This window comes from Vicia villosa, linkage group LG3 (genome assembly GCF_029867415.1).
Source record: "Vicia villosa cultivar HV-30 ecotype Madison, WI linkage group LG3, Vvil1.0, whole genome shotgun sequence".
Taxonomy (NCBI): domain Eukaryota; kingdom Viridiplantae; phylum Streptophyta; class Magnoliopsida; order Fabales; family Fabaceae; genus Vicia; species Vicia villosa.
Window position 1 is genome coordinate 66,850,792 of NC_081182.1, and position 16,172 is coordinate 66,866,963.

The following is a 16,172-nucleotide window of genomic DNA, read 5'->3' on the forward strand; positions in this document are numbered from 1 at the left end:
TTTCAGTTATATTTAAATTGTAAGGCTTAAAAAATGAGTATTTTAACTTTCAATTCCTGCTCAATTTCCTTTTAATACTCCGCCATTATAAAGAAGGTAAGGTAGTGATGCAAGTTGCGCCATCGTGTTCCCAAGTAAAGCTTATCTACTTGTCCCAAGTCACAATCTAAAAATTTGTTAACATCCAACATTTTTTAACTAGTGAAAATGACATAAAATATTTTAAAAGAAAAAGATTAGAAAGAAAAGAAAAAAAGCCCAATAAATTTGGTTGATGATGTAATAAAGAAAAACAGAATAACATACAGTATCTCCTAGTGGTTATCAAGAGTCAATACACTGTGACGTACACGCCACATTCCATAAGTATGATAGTGATTATGATTTATGAAATTTTATATGGTATTCACATAAATGAAAATAAACAAGCTGAAAATTACATTCTGGAAACCCAAACCGAACACAAAAAATATTCTCTATTAAAGATATACATGTGAAAAAAATAAAACTATACTCAATTCTTGAATTAAAAAAATTAAAAAATGAAGTCATGCTTTCACGCCTCTTGTAATCAACGAATTCGTACCCTAATTTCTATACTTGCAATTGTTCTTCATTTCTGCTCGAAACGACGACGTTCTGTTCCGAATCCGTGGAACCAGGCTTGTAAAGTGGCGCCGTTGCATAACGATCGGAAAATTTCGGAAACTCATCAGGACATTCATCTTCTAAATCCCCGTTATGTCCTTCATCGAAGTTCAACGCGTAGCTCAAAGGATCGTACTGGTATTTCCCGGCCTGACGGTAACCTCCAGCTCCGGTCTTGTTCCGGTTGAACCGCCGAATAAACGTCTTCCAGCGCGGTCCGGCTACGATCTCGGACCACTCGCGGATCTTCATGAATCCACGGGAGAGAGAAGTGTTTCGCACGCGCTCCCACCATGGTAAGTCGTCGGTGGTGGAGCAGTGGTAGGTGAAGCAGCAAGGGAAGCAGGAGGAGCGGCGCGTGGTTGTGGTGGTCTCTTCGCCGATGGAAGAGGAATCGAGCTCCATTCGGTTGCGGCGCTTTCGGTGGTGTTAATAATCGGAGTTATGCAATAGGGTATGGGTATATATATGGAACGTAACGGCTATAACGTTGCCATTAACAGTTATAGTGACTTGGTCAGCGTGATATTTTAGAATTGTGACGTGTCTAAGATGGTAATGATAGGAGCCGTTGTGGTTTTGGTTTTAGGTCACAAAGGAGTATATATTGATAGCGATGCAGTGGTTGGGTGACAGAATATGCTGCACTGTCTTGCCCTCATTACTGTATATCACAGCTGTCAAATCGGATTGAGTAGGTCGATCTATCATGCTAGCAGTTTCTTATCTTTAAAAAGAGTTTTGTTTGTTACTAATATGTTTATTAAGGAGTTTGTAATAATCTATTTTTTTCCCATTTATAGCGTTTTTTAATAATTTAATTCAAATAGTTTATCATTAAATTTTATTTTATTTTTTTCAATTTTATTCTTATTATTCCTTAAACGACATTTTTTTCAAATAGTTAATCTGTTTTTTTCAATTTTTTTTCTATTTTATACCTTAAATAACATTTATTTTAAAATGAAAGAAATAGTAATCACTCTTAATCTAGATTCATAGACATCACATCAAACATGTTACAGTACAAATTAAAGTTTCTCTTAATAAATTAAAGTAGGGGTGGACATAGTTTTTTGATCGAGACCAAACCGACCTACTGTTTATGGTGATTTCCGGTAAACAACCGCTAGTCTTCCAAACTATAATAAATATGATTTCGTTACTCGCAGGATCGACTAGATTGATCCTAGGACATAGTCAAAAAGGTTGTTATTCATGATAGTTCGAATTATGTCTATGGTTGGCTTGTCTCGAAATAAGAAATACTTAATCAAAGAAATAAAGATTAGCAATCACCTTGTTATACACGTAAATATAACATCAGCGAAGGGCAAGATAAAGATAAAATATAAGACAAAAACTGTAAAGTGCAAGAATCTTAAAGTGCAGAAACTTAAATGCTTCGAAACTAAATAGAATGAAAGTAAAGAGTGCAGGAACGTAAATGACAGAAAGTAAACGAAATGCAGTAATATCAAAAGATACTTGAATAAAGACAGATACAAATGTATTTAAAATGGTGTTGGTGTCATACGTACATTTCTCAGCGAAACTCGTTCTCTTAACACTTGATACTTGAGCAATATGTGAGTGATTTGTACAAAATGAACACACAGAATCCTAATACTAAGACCCTTATTTATACTAAATTTGACCCTAACGGTCCTACACTAATCTGATGCCACGTTACTCACGAGAATCCTTGGGATGCCATCTGTCTTTGTGCAGTTATATAAACTCCTTCGAAATTCAAATCCTCCCGCCTGAATCCTCTTTTCGACGTGTGGCAACGTAATCAGAATCGAGAATGCCACGAAAATACGCTAAGCTTCAGTACTTTACATATTTCGTAAAAACGTTTAAGTCCCCAAAGATGATTCTTTTCGAATTTAGCTTCAGTGCTAACTGTCTTCGTTCCAACTTAAACCATCATTCTCGAACATGGCCATCAGTAGCCATTTTGATCTCAAAGATGGTCATCAGTAACCATCTTCCTTCGAATTTCAAGCCTTCGAAGGATATTCTTCCCAAACGAAATCTTCAGCTAACAAATTGCCCCCAATAAATGCCTGTTTCGAAAACAAGAGAAATAGGCGTTTCTTGTTATAACAAGATTTCGTTTTACTTACTTCTTAGAGTTCCAAGACTATTGACTGACGTCATAATCATTTATGACTCCGTTTCCAAAATGTCTTGTCATTTTCAAAGATGTCTTCTCATAACTTACATTCCCACGTTCTGGTCTTACTTCATGATCATTACTCCTATATACTAGGAGTAAAGCTAATAATTATTTGACCGCCGTTGGATTAAATCAACGCCTGCCGCGTGTCTCTTGGCTTTTACCCAAAAGATTTGAAAGGGTTTCCGTTAAACTTTTAAATACTTGAACTTCTATCCTTGCATAACTTCCACTTCTATTTCCTCATTCTCTCCACAGAAAAGAACATCTTCGGTTACATTCAAACCCATTTCCCAAATCAAACTTATCCATGGCGTCTTCTTCAAATGTTCTTCAACCCGTTCTAAAACTTCAAAACCCTATGCGGACAGGAAATCAAGAACATATACCAAGCCCAAATACTGCAGAGGCGCGCGCCATCTATGCTTCTCAGGTAATCATTCCCTTTGAACTTTCTGGAAAAACTCATGCCTTCATGGGTCCTTTACCAGGAGAAAATAACTCCTCTTTGAATAAATTCTTTCCTGCTTATTATAAAACTAGGCCCTTAGTTAGCAAGAATAAGATAGACGATGAAGGTCACCCAGTCTCAGCTAACCCTGATAGCCCAAAAGAGACCTCAACTGAAACTCCTTTGGCCTTAGAGAAAATTAGGTTAAACTATGTAACCAATTTTGTGAAAGTCTTTAGGTCAATCCCTTTAGCAAAGGATCCTGAACTGTATTTTGCTTGGCTAACGAAGGTAGAAAAGCAAAAAGCACCTTTTTGGAAACAACTAGGGATTTATGATTTAATCCAATTATCCAAAACAGGTTTAGAATATAACCAAACCATGTTAGTAGCGTCAGTTTACTTCTGGGATGCTTCTCACAATACTTTTCACCTTCCATGCGGGATGGTTACCCCTACCCTCTTCGATGTAGCTGCCATTACAGGGCTTCGACCAACTGGGGAAACCTTCGACCCTAATTTCATGGATACTGACACCATCAATTTTAATGAAGCAACAGTCACCTATACTGCCTTCATTCAACAATACCACAACGAAACGGACCCAAGCGTTTCTGACGAAGAACACATAGCGTTTCTAGCACTTTGGCTCTCGAGATGCGTCTTTTGCTATAGGTCCATACAAGTAGCAAAAAGATATTTTTGCATGGCTAACCAGCTAAATGCTGGGATAAAGTTAAACCTAGGCCAGTTAATTCTAGGAATTCTTTTATGAGAATCTTGGTGAAGCAACGGACCTTGTTAAGAACTACAAAACAGGATCTCTTCTTTTCGCTGGTTCTTTCTGGCTGTTGCAATTATGGCTTAATGCCACTTTCGAGGCTCACCTCCCATATAAAAATGTCGTGGATGAAGAAAGTGCAGACATAAAGGATCGAACAGTGGAAGGAACCAGATTGGCTTACCTAACTCCCAAGGAAGAAAGTGGCACACTTCGTGAAACCTTCCTGGCATTCATAATGATGTTCGCTAAACGTCATCACTTCACTCCTTCGATGGCTCCATTCGTACGACGTAAGGTGGGTCCCGAATGGTTTACTCGAGAGTTTCCAGCAACTTCTCCTGGTCAACAAGCTGAAGCCCAAAGTTGTTATATCACCGACTTCGATCTTCAAAAAGTCATTGCTGTCTCCTTTGCTATCAACCCAATCTGGTTTCAAGAAAATTTGGGTTGGTTCAACTCAAACCAAAGTGTTTGTATGACAAAAGAAATCACATGTGTCTACACACTTCGCATATGGCAGAAGATGACTATGAATAAAAAATCTCCCGATATGTTGGCATCACCACTTTGTCTCCCGTTTCTTTCGAGCCTGCTTTTTATTCTACCATAGATTTTCATCAATGGTGGACAAAATATTATTCCGCGCAAATCTTTGATGCTGAAAGCCTTACTCGGGAACTAACTAAAGCTTTTGCTGATGTGGTGGAGAATTTCCAGAAAGGTACTTCGACTCATATTAAAGAAATTCAAGCATTTCAAAAGTTCTTTGAAACTATCTATAGGCCTGATGACCTTAGTTGGACCGTTCGTGAGGCTGCAGTTACTTTACGTGAAAAGTTTTCTGCTAAGCTGGATAAGTTGAAATTGCCTACGTCTGTTCGACCTGAACTACGTTATAAAGTGGCTTTTGAACTTCATCCTCCAAAATTTCCTCCACTTCCTAGTGCTGATTTCGGGGTGGCCTTAAGCCCTCCTTTTCCAGACTGGTTTGTGTGTGGGAATCTCATAAAAATTCTTCAGGAAGAATCTAAAAAACGCGCTAAACGAGTGGTCCCGACTACGCATACCTTGGATACTTTCAAAGGACATCTTCATATAGATCTTGAACACGTTCGCATTTTGACTCCAATACCTGAAGGTTGCGGTTTAGACAATCCTTCGACTAATTTTTCTTTTTTTTCATTGAAATACTGATTTATATTTTGTTCACAGTTGTTGCTTGAAAGAGGCAAACCAAGGAAGCCCCTGTACAAAAGGGTTCTAGAGCTTCGAGGAACACCAGGGCGAGTGGGAGTGACTCTGTCACCACTGGCAAGAAGCCTACGGTACATGGATACCTTATATTTTAGCTTGTGAAATTTAATGAATGTCACTCACTTGGTTTTAATATGTACTTCAGAGCTCGAAACCTCCAGCGCCTTCGAAACGAAAAGTTCCTCCAACAGCCGATTCGGATGATGAAGATAAATCTCCTCCTCGCACCAGACAAACGATAAAGAAAAGACAAAAAGCTGCCACCCCTTCAGCCAAAGGAAAGGGATCTGGGACTTCGAAGCTCACTTCTTCGAGTGACAAGGTATCTTCTAAGGACTCACCCTTGAAGGCTGCTAGCACTATCCCCATTATGGAGAGTCATAACTCCAGTCCAGACAACATTCCGACCAAGGTATTTTGGGTTTCACCATTTAACCATTTCTTTACATTCTAATTCGAATGATTAAGCTCACATTTTACCTTGTAAATGTAGGATGATGCTGGTACCGCTACTTCTGATCTCAAAGCCTCAAGTTTACACATTGACCTTGACAACCTTCGAGGTAAATGTCCGCTCTTTTGAATGACAGATGGACTTTTCTGCCCTTTCCTCCGTTTTGATCGACTCTAACTGTCCATCGCAGGTGTTTCTCAACACCAATCTCATGTGCTTTCTCCCGTTCTCGAAGACACTCAACCTCTTGCAACCATTATTCCGACTGCTTCTGCTGAAGAAAGCCATTCAAATGATGAGTCTCCACCCATTAATCAAGATGAAACTATGGAGGAAAATCCGCAATGTTCGAATAGTGGTAACGCAGCTGGACAACCAACTGGCAGCGAAGACACTATATCTGAACAAGACGCTGTAGAAGAAACTTCCAAACTGGCTACACCAGGTTCTAATAAAACTTCGAATCTTGGGACTACAATCACTCTTGTGACTACTTCGAAGCAAACCCCTGCGATGCCTACTCCCTCAGAACTAGAGCAACTCAAGAAGACTGATCCTGTGAGCTTCCTCAAGACCATGATGAGTATCGATAGCGCTTCGTCCCTTGGAACTCCTTCGACTGTCTTGGCAGGTGCTGGTGACAAGGATGATATTCCTAAACTCCTTCATCAGATAAGAGAGAGGTTATTTGAAACCAACCTCGTCGAAGCTCTCAACAAGGATTCCACCAAATATTATGGTCTAAACAACCTTCTGAAGAAAGTGGATTTACTTCTTGTTCCAGTGGAAGTCTCAGAAGTAATTGTTTTATTGAGTTCTCTGATTGAACAACTCCAATCTAATCTCCTTCGAAAACGGGATGTTGACGGACAGCTCACAGCAAAAATGACTTCTCACAGTTCTTCATGGGAAGTTGCTAACGATGCAACGAAGAAGGTTGAAACCCTTAAGCTCGAGCGTTCGAAGAACCAACGAGAATATGAAGAGTGTGAGACAAATATCAAAGCCTGGAAAAAAGAAATTGAGCAACTCAAAGGGAAGATAAAGGATGCCCAGTCTCGTCAGGTAGAAATCCAAAAAACCAATCAAGATGAATTAACTGAAGTGGCGCAGTCGGGGATTCGACACTTCGAGACGGCACAGAAGCTAGTGCCAAAGATCGAAGAACTGAAAAGACAACAGGCATTGATCGAATGTCATATGTCCTTATGGGAGACCCAATACTCGAAGATAAAAGATAATCTTCCCAGGGATTTTAATTAGTTGCTTCGAACCTTGTACTCCCTTTTGTGCTGCGTACTTATTTTGTTTTGTAATCAAATTTTTCCAAGAATATATATATATATATATGCAACTTTATCTTTCAAGTTGCCCACATATTTTATTTTGCAGTTGTCATGTGTAATGCCCTAGTAATTCTCTAAAACTTGCCAAAATATACTTTTTCACTGTCACAGTAATTTTAATAAATGTAAACCACGTGACATGATTACCCTTCGCAGCCCTTTGCGCCTAGACTTGACGTTTCTACTACCCTTAGCCGTAACCATCATTGAAAGATGACGTCACCTTTTTCAAAACGTCTATTGGAGACGTGCGTGCATCAGTTCTCGTCATGATTACACTTCAACTTCCAAGGGCGGGAAACGGCGGAAGCCATAACTTCTCTTTGGAATACCAAACGCAGTCCAATCAAACGTTAAAAATGAACCGTTCCTTTACTGCCAACTTATTCTATATAAAGGGTTGGCATTCCACTTCTTCCTTCACACTTTCTTCAAACTCTGGCTCAAAATTTCGTTTCTTCTTGCATTCTCTCAAATACAGAGTCAGATAAAACCTTTTTTCAACCTTTCTTCTCCAAATGGCACTACCCCTAACTTACGCTAACATCAGGGCTTGCATCAAGAAAGAATTCAAACTCTCTGAAGAAGAACTTGATGAAAACTTTATAAGCATCATCGCCCTCTTTGCTAACCAAGAGCTTGATTTTTACCATGAAATCCTGGAGCGATCTGTTTATCCCAATATGTTAGTGGACTTTTGGATGTTTGCGTCTCTGCGCATAGATCTGGAAGGCAGAACCACTATCGTCTCTGAGGTTCGAAGGGCCCATATCACTATCACTCCCTCCACCATCTCCAACCTGCTGAGATGCAATAACTCTGGAGAGACTTTTGATGACAATACCTTCAACATGATCACCCATCTTATGTTGAGGACTCTTATGGACAATGATCCCTTCAGCGCCAAGGTCATTAGGGTTTGGCACCAACTCCTCGTGGGCAACTTTCGTCCACGAAACCATGATCAAAATAGCATCATGGTGGAGGATTTGGAGTTTATACTCTGTGCCCTCGGTGGGAAGAAAATTAACTTTCCTCTGATGATCTTCAAAGGACTTGTTGAAGCAGTTTCTATGGCTGCTGCTCGGCAAGGTGTAGTAACATGTCTTCCATATGGAAGACTCTTGTCCTACATGTTCCTTAAAAAGGGGATAGTGAGAAGGATGCGTAGATCTGGGTCCTTGGACATGTTCGAGGCGGAAAGCTTGCCCTTGCTGTCCCTAGAAGGTTTAGATCAAAGGATCAACTAGGAGGTGGGTTGTTTTAGGCTTCATGTTTTGAATTTTGTAATCCTCAATGTTCTTGGGGACCACCTTCTTTGTAACGAATGTACTCCTTTAATATCAATGAAAAATATTTTGACGTTTCTTTGTCTTCTTACTGTATTTACCATGCATGTTTGTTTGATCATACAGCCATTTTGGTGTTACTTCAACCATTTTGGCCTACGTAATATACTTCGAATATCTACGTTTTTGAAAGAATCTTTACTTCATGCATGCTTGGTTTGTATCTTTTCAGATACTTTCCATTTACCCTTAAAATTCTACGATCTTTTGCCAATTCTTCTATCTCATAAGCGTTATTTGAGAACACTTTCAAGATTCGAAAAGGGCCTTCCCAATGTGGGGACCATTTACCTAACGCCTGATTCTTTCGATCTATAGGTAAAATAGCTTTCCAAACTAAGTCATTACTGATAAACGTTTTACCTTTCACCTTTTTATTGTATGCTCTAGACACTCTTTCTTTTTGTCTTTTTATCATCTCCAATGCTCGAAGTCTGTCTTCGTCCAAATCTACTAATTCATTCATCATCAATTCCCAGTAAGTGTTTGGAGGAATCTCTGCTTGTCTTTGTATCCGAACTGACTGCAAATATATCTCAATTGGGAGTACTGCATCATGTCCAAACGTCAGTTGGAAAGACGTAGTGTTTGTAGCTTCTTTTGGAGAGGTTCGACACGCCCAAAGTGCTTGGTCCAAAGTTTTGTGCCAATTCTTGGGTTTTTTTCTACATGTTTCTTTATAAGACCAATTATTATCTTATTTGCTGCTTCGACTTGTCCATTTGCCTGAGCATAGTAAGGTGTAGAGGTAAACAACTTGAACCCCATATCTTCGGCGAAATCTTGCATCTTTCGCCCAGTGAACACTGAACCTTGGTCTGTGGTTATACTTTCTGGGATTCCGAACCTGTATATGATGTGTTTTTGAATAAACTCAATCACAACCTCCTGATCCACATTTGCATGTGGTATCGCTTCGACCCATTTTGTGAAGTAGTCTATTCCTACCAAAATATATCTTTGACCTCTAGAAGACTTGGGGTGAATTTCTCCAATTAAATCCAATGCCCAACCTCTAAAAGGCCATGGTTTTATTATAGAACTTAACTCGTTTGTAGGAGCATGTTGAATACTTGCATGTTCTTGACATTCCTGACACCCCTTTGCAAATTCTATGCAATCTTTCAACATAGAAGGCCAATACATTCCGTATCGAAACAAAAGCCATTTTATTTTGTGCCCCGCTTGGTGCGCACCACATGCTCCGCTATGTACATTTGAGAGAGCCAAATATGCTTCTGCTTCGCCCAGACACTTTAATAAAACTCCTTCGGGAGTTTTCTTAAACAATTCATTTCCCATTAAAAAGTATGATAAAGCTCGATATTTTACCTTTCTATCCGTGTCTGTCGAAGGATCTTTTAAATAGTTCACAATTGGACTTCTCTAATCTGTGTCTAATAAAGAGTCTATATTTAAAACTTCAAACTCTTGTTTGTTGGCAAAACCTAATTGTGAGTTCTCCAAGTCACTTGGGGAGAGCCTGGTAGCCATTGCCTTACCTCTTACTTTGATCAGCTCTTCTAGTTTTTCTTTTGATACCTTGTATCCTGAAGCTAACTGTGCCAAATCATTCGCTTCCTGATTTTTCACCCTTGAAATGTGATTTAAATCCACGTACTCGAATTTTTTGAGCAGCCTATTAGCTATGACAAAATACATGATCAAATTTTCTTTGATACACTTGTATTCTTTCGTCAACTGCTTAATCACTAGTTCAGAGTCTCCTTTAATTTCGACTCTAGTTGCCCCCAATTCTAACAAAGCTTCAAGTCCAGCAATCAGTGCTTCGTATTCAGCTTCATTGTTGGAGCATAAGGGACCTTCAATTTTGTACTTGAGCTTTGTTGGAATTCCATCAGGAGAAATTATTAGTACTCCAACGCCAGTTCCTTCTTTGTGGGTTGAACCATCGAAGTATAGCTTCCAAGGCTTCAATTCGACGTATTGTTGAGGGTTTTCAACCACTGCATGGTCAACAATGAAATCTGATACGATCTGACCTTTCATTGCTTTAAGGGGTTGAAATATCAAAGAGTACTCAGTAAGGGCCAACGCCCATTTGCCAATTCGACTGTGCAATATAGGCTTTGATAGCATGTGTTTAATCACATCACAATGAGACGAAACATAAACATCAACTGGATTTATATAATACTTTAGTTTGATACAAGAGAAATATAGACAAAGGCAGAGTTTTTTTATTGCACTATACCTAGTCTCTGCATCATTGAGTACTCTACTTAAGTAATAAATGGCTCTTTCGATGCCATTATCATCTTCTTGGGCTAACATGCTACCTAATGTATTATCTGACGCTGAAATATACAGGCGCATGTGTTTCTTCCCGTTTGGGGGAGATAAAATTGGTGGATGTATCAAGTATTGCTTTATCTTCTCGAAAGCTTCTTGATGTTCGGCACGCCATTCGAACTTTCCTTGCTTTAGTCGAAGTAAAGGAGAAAAAGCTTGCGTGCGTCCACTCAAGTTAGAGATGAATCTTCTCAAGAAGTTTATCTTTCCCAGTAAAGACTGTAATTCTTTCTTCGTGGATGGTGGCTTTGTTTCCATAATAGCCTTTGTTTTATTTTGATTAATTTCTATTCCCTTTTTGTGGACAACGAAGCCCAGGAAATCTCCAGCCTGCACAAAGAAAGCACATTTAAGGGAGTTCATCTTTAAGCCATGTTTTCTCATTCTCTCGAATGATTGGCTCAGATGGTCCAGATGACTGTTATCTGAAACAGATTTCACCACAATGTCATCTATGTACACTTGCATGAAAGTTTCTATAAAATCATGGAATATAGAATTCATTGCTCTTTGATAAGTTGCCCCAGCATTTTTTAGACCAAAAGGCATTACAATCCATTCGTAGGTGCCTATGGCCCCTGGGCAACGAAAAGCTGTTTTAGACACATCTTCTTCTGCAATGAATATTTGGTTATACCCAGAATATCCATCCAACATACTTAGATATTCGAAGCCTACGACTGAATCTACCAACATTTCTGCCACAGGCACGGGATATTCATCCTTAGGCGTTGCTGCATTAAGATCACGAAAATCTATGCATACTCTTAATGAACCGTTCTTTTTAATAACTGGCACAATATTAGCAATCCATCCGACATACCTCGTAGTTCTGATGAACTTGCATCGTAGAAGTCTTTCGACCTCTGCTTTGATCTTCGAATGAATTTCTGGTGCGAATCTTCTAGGAGTTTGCTTGATGGGCTTTTTCCCTTCCTTTATGGGCAGCTTTAATTCGACCAAATCTCGCCCTAAACCAGGCATCTCGTCGTAATCCCATGCGAAGCAATCTTTGTTCTCCTTCAACAACACGATGACTTTGCCTTCAAAGTTGGCTCTAGTTTTGCACTGATGTATGTTACCCTCCTCTGATCTCCATCTCCGAGATTTACTTATTCGAGTGGGTCTTGGACTAACATTTTGATATTTGCCCCCATTGGGTCTTACTCGAATCCCAAAGGCTCTTCGTCTTAGATTGCATCCAGCCTTTGACTCATCTCCTCTCCTGAGATTTCTTTGGCTTGAACTGGATCTTCGAGGAACTGGGGCGTAGGATGTATTCCAAAATCCCTCGTTTCTGTTTCACTTTGAACCGTACTGACCGTCATGTGTGATAACTCGGCTTCAAGAGCCGTGTTTCTTTTGTTCTCGGCTATTAAAGCCGAAATCTTTTCGAAAAAAGATGCTTCAGACATGACCGACGTCGTCATCCCAGCCTGTTGGCCGTATTGTTGGTGAATGCTCCAACAGTGAGGTATCTTCTGGACCGTCCATTATCTCTCTATTCCATTGGAATCCATTAGGATGTAAAGACAAATAGTATAAAGCATTTCTGTTTGGAGTGTATATATCTTCAGCAGCATGGCAAGGTCCTATGTTCGCCAAATTCCTGTCGAAACTAGTTTTATTGACCTGATTGACTTCAGCCATGTAGTAACTTTGATCTCCTTCGATGTTCTCTACTATGCCATCTTCTCTCCAAATGGTTAGTCTTTGATGCATCATTGAAGGTACAACCGCTACTCATGGATCCACTCTCTTCCAAGCAAAAGATTGTAATTAGCCTTTGCTGGTATCACCATGAACATCGTTGGCCTGGTGACGGAACCCACAGTTAAATTTACTTGAATTACTCCTAAGGTTTGCCTTATCTTGCCTTCATAGTTGGACAGAACCATGTTATGTGGTCTTATATCAGTATCGAACATACCAATTCTCTTCAACATGTATTGAGGAATTAGGTTCACTGCTGCTCCCCCATCTACTAAGACTTTGTTAATGCCAACATTCTCAATCTTGGCTCTTACGTAAAGTGGTTTCAAATGATTCCTCATACCTTTATTAGGCCTCTCGAAGAAAGCGTTCTGCTCTTCGATTGCCCCATTGTTCAGCACATAATAACACACAGGTCTGTGTCTTACCATCTCTTCCTCATCAGCTTCCTCACAATCCTCAACTTCAGCTTATTGGTTAAACTCATGAGGGAGTACTGACACAACATTGCAATTTAAGTTTATCGACGATATTCCATCTGAGTCGAAATCGTTTGTCATCCTATCGTCTTCCCTCCAAGGGCTGGAATGCATTTTTTCTTCTTCTTTCTCATTTTCAGAATCGAACAGCTTACGCTCCACTGGAGGTTTATTTGTCCTTGCCCCCTACATTGGGATTTGATTGCTACTTGATTCTCCGGTCTCCCTTGGTTTGTATTCCCTTTGGGCTTTCTTCATCCTCTGGTGCCTTCTCCATTGTGATTTGGACATAGGATTTTTGCCTTTGTAGTTCTCCAACCTGTACATCTCTCGATTGGAAGTCTGGAATTGCTTCCTATATGCCATTGCAGTTCTTCCTCCCTGGTCCCAACTTCGCCATTTGTTGGTTGTGGCACCAGCTTGTATCCATCTATCCCTGGGTATGTCGGCAGGAACTTTGAATGCGACCCTTCGAGCTCTAGGGTGTGGGCTGTCAGGCCTCCTTGATTGGGTCCTGATATCGAACCCATACAAGTTGGGACGAAGTCCTTGAGTTTCCCGACCCACGTAGAGATACACCCTTTCAAATGATCTTGCTAGTAATTCATCATAAACTGCTCCACACTTAGGGCACAATGCAATCTCAGAGTTATCGTTGTGACATCTGACCAAGAAACCCACCAAGCTTTCTTCAGTCCTTGGGTACACGTTGAGCAATAATTTTCCTCCTCTCCAAGGCTGCTCCATTCTTTCTCGCAGGGCCCTCTCGAAATTGGCTTGAACCCTTCGATTCAGTATAACTGAACATCTTGGGCACATCAGCATTTTTCCACCATTTTTCACATGACAATCCCAGAGATAATCCTTCAGACTGTTTCCTCTTGGTGGGATTTCAATATTTCCTTTCTCCCTTATCAGCCATTTTTCTAGTTCTTCTATTTCAGATAAAGGCCGTCTAGCATTGACCATGTTAACAACTGCCGGAGGAGCCTCGGAAATTCGTATCTGCTGAAGCTTCACTGTGAGGTCTTCAGTGGCCTCACTTGTTTTTCCTTTCAAATCTTCATTCATCTCAGCATCAAAGGATTCTTCAACATCAGTATTAAAGATCGAATTGGCATTTAGGCTTTCAGTAGCCTGCTTTCCACCTAAATTTATCTCTGATTCAGCAGCGTCAATTTCAGATACTTCCACCATGTTGACGTCAAATGGTTCACACAAGTTAGTGTCAGCCACACTCAAAGGATCTGTGTCAACCTTCATATTCTTAGTTTTGTCAGCAAATTTCAGACGTCCATCCTTGATAGCATTCTGAATTAAATCCCTGAAAAGAAAGCATTGTGAAGTTTTATGGCCTAAAAAACCGTGATATTTGCAAAAACCTCGCTTCTTCCGTTGTTCGAACGGAGGAACTTTTGAATTGGGAGGTACTATCATCTGGCCATCTTTTACTAATAAATCAAATATTTCGTCACATTTAGTGACATCAAATGTATAAGTTTTCTTAGGAAATCTATCGCTTTTATCATTCTCTACTGGATTTTTGTCATTAGAAGGGGTGAGCAATTTGCAAGAATAAGGTGGCGCCTCTTTTAACTCAGCAAGATCTATTTCGACCTCTTCCATACTGTATGAATCTTCGAAAGGTTCGCCATCAACGTCGTCTGCTTCGACGTATGCTACTCTCTCCTTCTTATAACTTTTACTTGCTCTGGCCTTTTCTGCTTTTAATCGTTCGACTTGTCGAACCCTGTCTGCCAATTGGGCCATATCTCTTAGGTATTGAGTATCCAGTTTCTTTCGAATTGAATAATCTAGGCCGCCTGCAGCCATTTCAACTAATTCGTGCTCTGGGACAGTCGTGAAGCATCTTGACTTCAACAAACGGAACCTGTTTAAGTAATCATCTATAGATTCCGTGAACTTCCTCTTGATGCTAGCCAATTCTTTCAGACTTATCTTGGTTTGACCCATGTAAAATTGTTCATGGAATAATCTCTCCAAGTGTGCCCATGCATCTATGGAATTTGGGGGCAAAGTAGTGAACCAAACAAAAGCATTTTTTGTTAGCGAACTAGGGAAGTATTTAATCCTTAAATCTTTATTCCCTGCTAGATCCCCTGCTTCCGTCAGATATCTGGCTATGTGTTCCACGGTAGACTCATTGGTGTCCCCTGAAAATTTAGTAAATTTTGGTACTTTGGTACCCCTTGGCAATTCCGTTTGCATGATATATTCTGCTATTGGGGATGTATAATTTGGGCGTCGAAGCCCGGTATTAAGGCTATTGTTAGCCATTATTCTCTCTATCATGGCAGTGAGATTGTTCTCTGTTGCCAAATTATCTCTCATAACCCTATGGACCACTTCGTCAGGATATTTGTTTCTTCTTACTACCACCAGATTAGGCTGTTGCTGGGCAACTGCTTGTTGGCCAACGTTAGTCGTTTGCCTTCGAGTTTCTAAGTCTATCACTTGGTTTTGCTCGACTGGTGTTGGTCTAGATAGTGGTGCTGTGGCTCGAACTTGTTCTAGAATGGGTTCCCCTTCCTGATAAGTTGATTGGTTGTTCCTTTGTCTATTTTGTGGAACTCCTAAAAAATCTGCCATTCGATTTATTTGAGATGATATTTTTTGGAAAGTTTCCACATTATCCTGGTTAGTCCTAGCAATGTTTGTTGCTAACGGATTCAAGATGGAGCCCAATTCTTTGGCAAGGGTTCCTAACATATCATGGTTACTTGCATCCATTTCCTGTCGAAATGCTGCTTGACTATTTGTGGTAAAAGGGGGTATTTGGGCAGAGAAGCCAGTGTTCTGTGCGCTTCGACCTATCGAACTGACATTCGGCGAAAATGTCGTCGGGTTAGTTGTAGTGTATGTAGGCCCCCGTAATCCTGTCATATATGAATATGGCATTCCATATGGATTGTTGGGTCTCCAACCTTCGAAAGTCGATGATGGTCCCGGGGAAAATAACTGACTTGCAGCGTTTGTCGAGAAAGGTGGTATCTCGCTTGCGCTAATGAATGGAGGTGCGGTGGTCGAACTCGAAACTGGTATAGTCCCTGTTGTCCCTGTAGTATTTTCGGGCATCGCCTGGGAACTACCTATGGGTTCAGATCCTGTCGAAACTGGTATAGCCTGCGCCTCTTGAGTAGAAGTCGAAACGTGCATAGAATTTGTCGCTATTGTTC

At 40.2% G+C, this 16,172-nt stretch overlaps 1 protein-coding gene across 1 annotated transcript; it reads right to left on the reverse strand.

The window, feature by feature from the left end:
* Nucleotides 1–248: 248 nt before the first annotated feature.
* Nucleotides 249–1,279, reverse strand: LOC131656015 (uncharacterized). The gene has a single exon (XM_058925799.1). It carries the CDS (start codon nucleotides 1,051–1,053, stop codon nucleotides 595–597), a length of 459 nt encoding a protein of 152 aa, XP_058781782.1. The 5' UTR covers nucleotides 1,054–1,279; the 3' UTR covers nucleotides 249–594.
* Between the last annotated feature and the right edge of the window lie 14,893 nt (nucleotides 1,280–16,172).

Coding starts and splice junctions, on each gene's coding strand:
- LOC131656015 (XM_058925799.1), bottom strand. CDS start 1,053: ATGGAGCTCGATTCCTCTTCCATCGGCGAAGAGACCACCACAACCACG.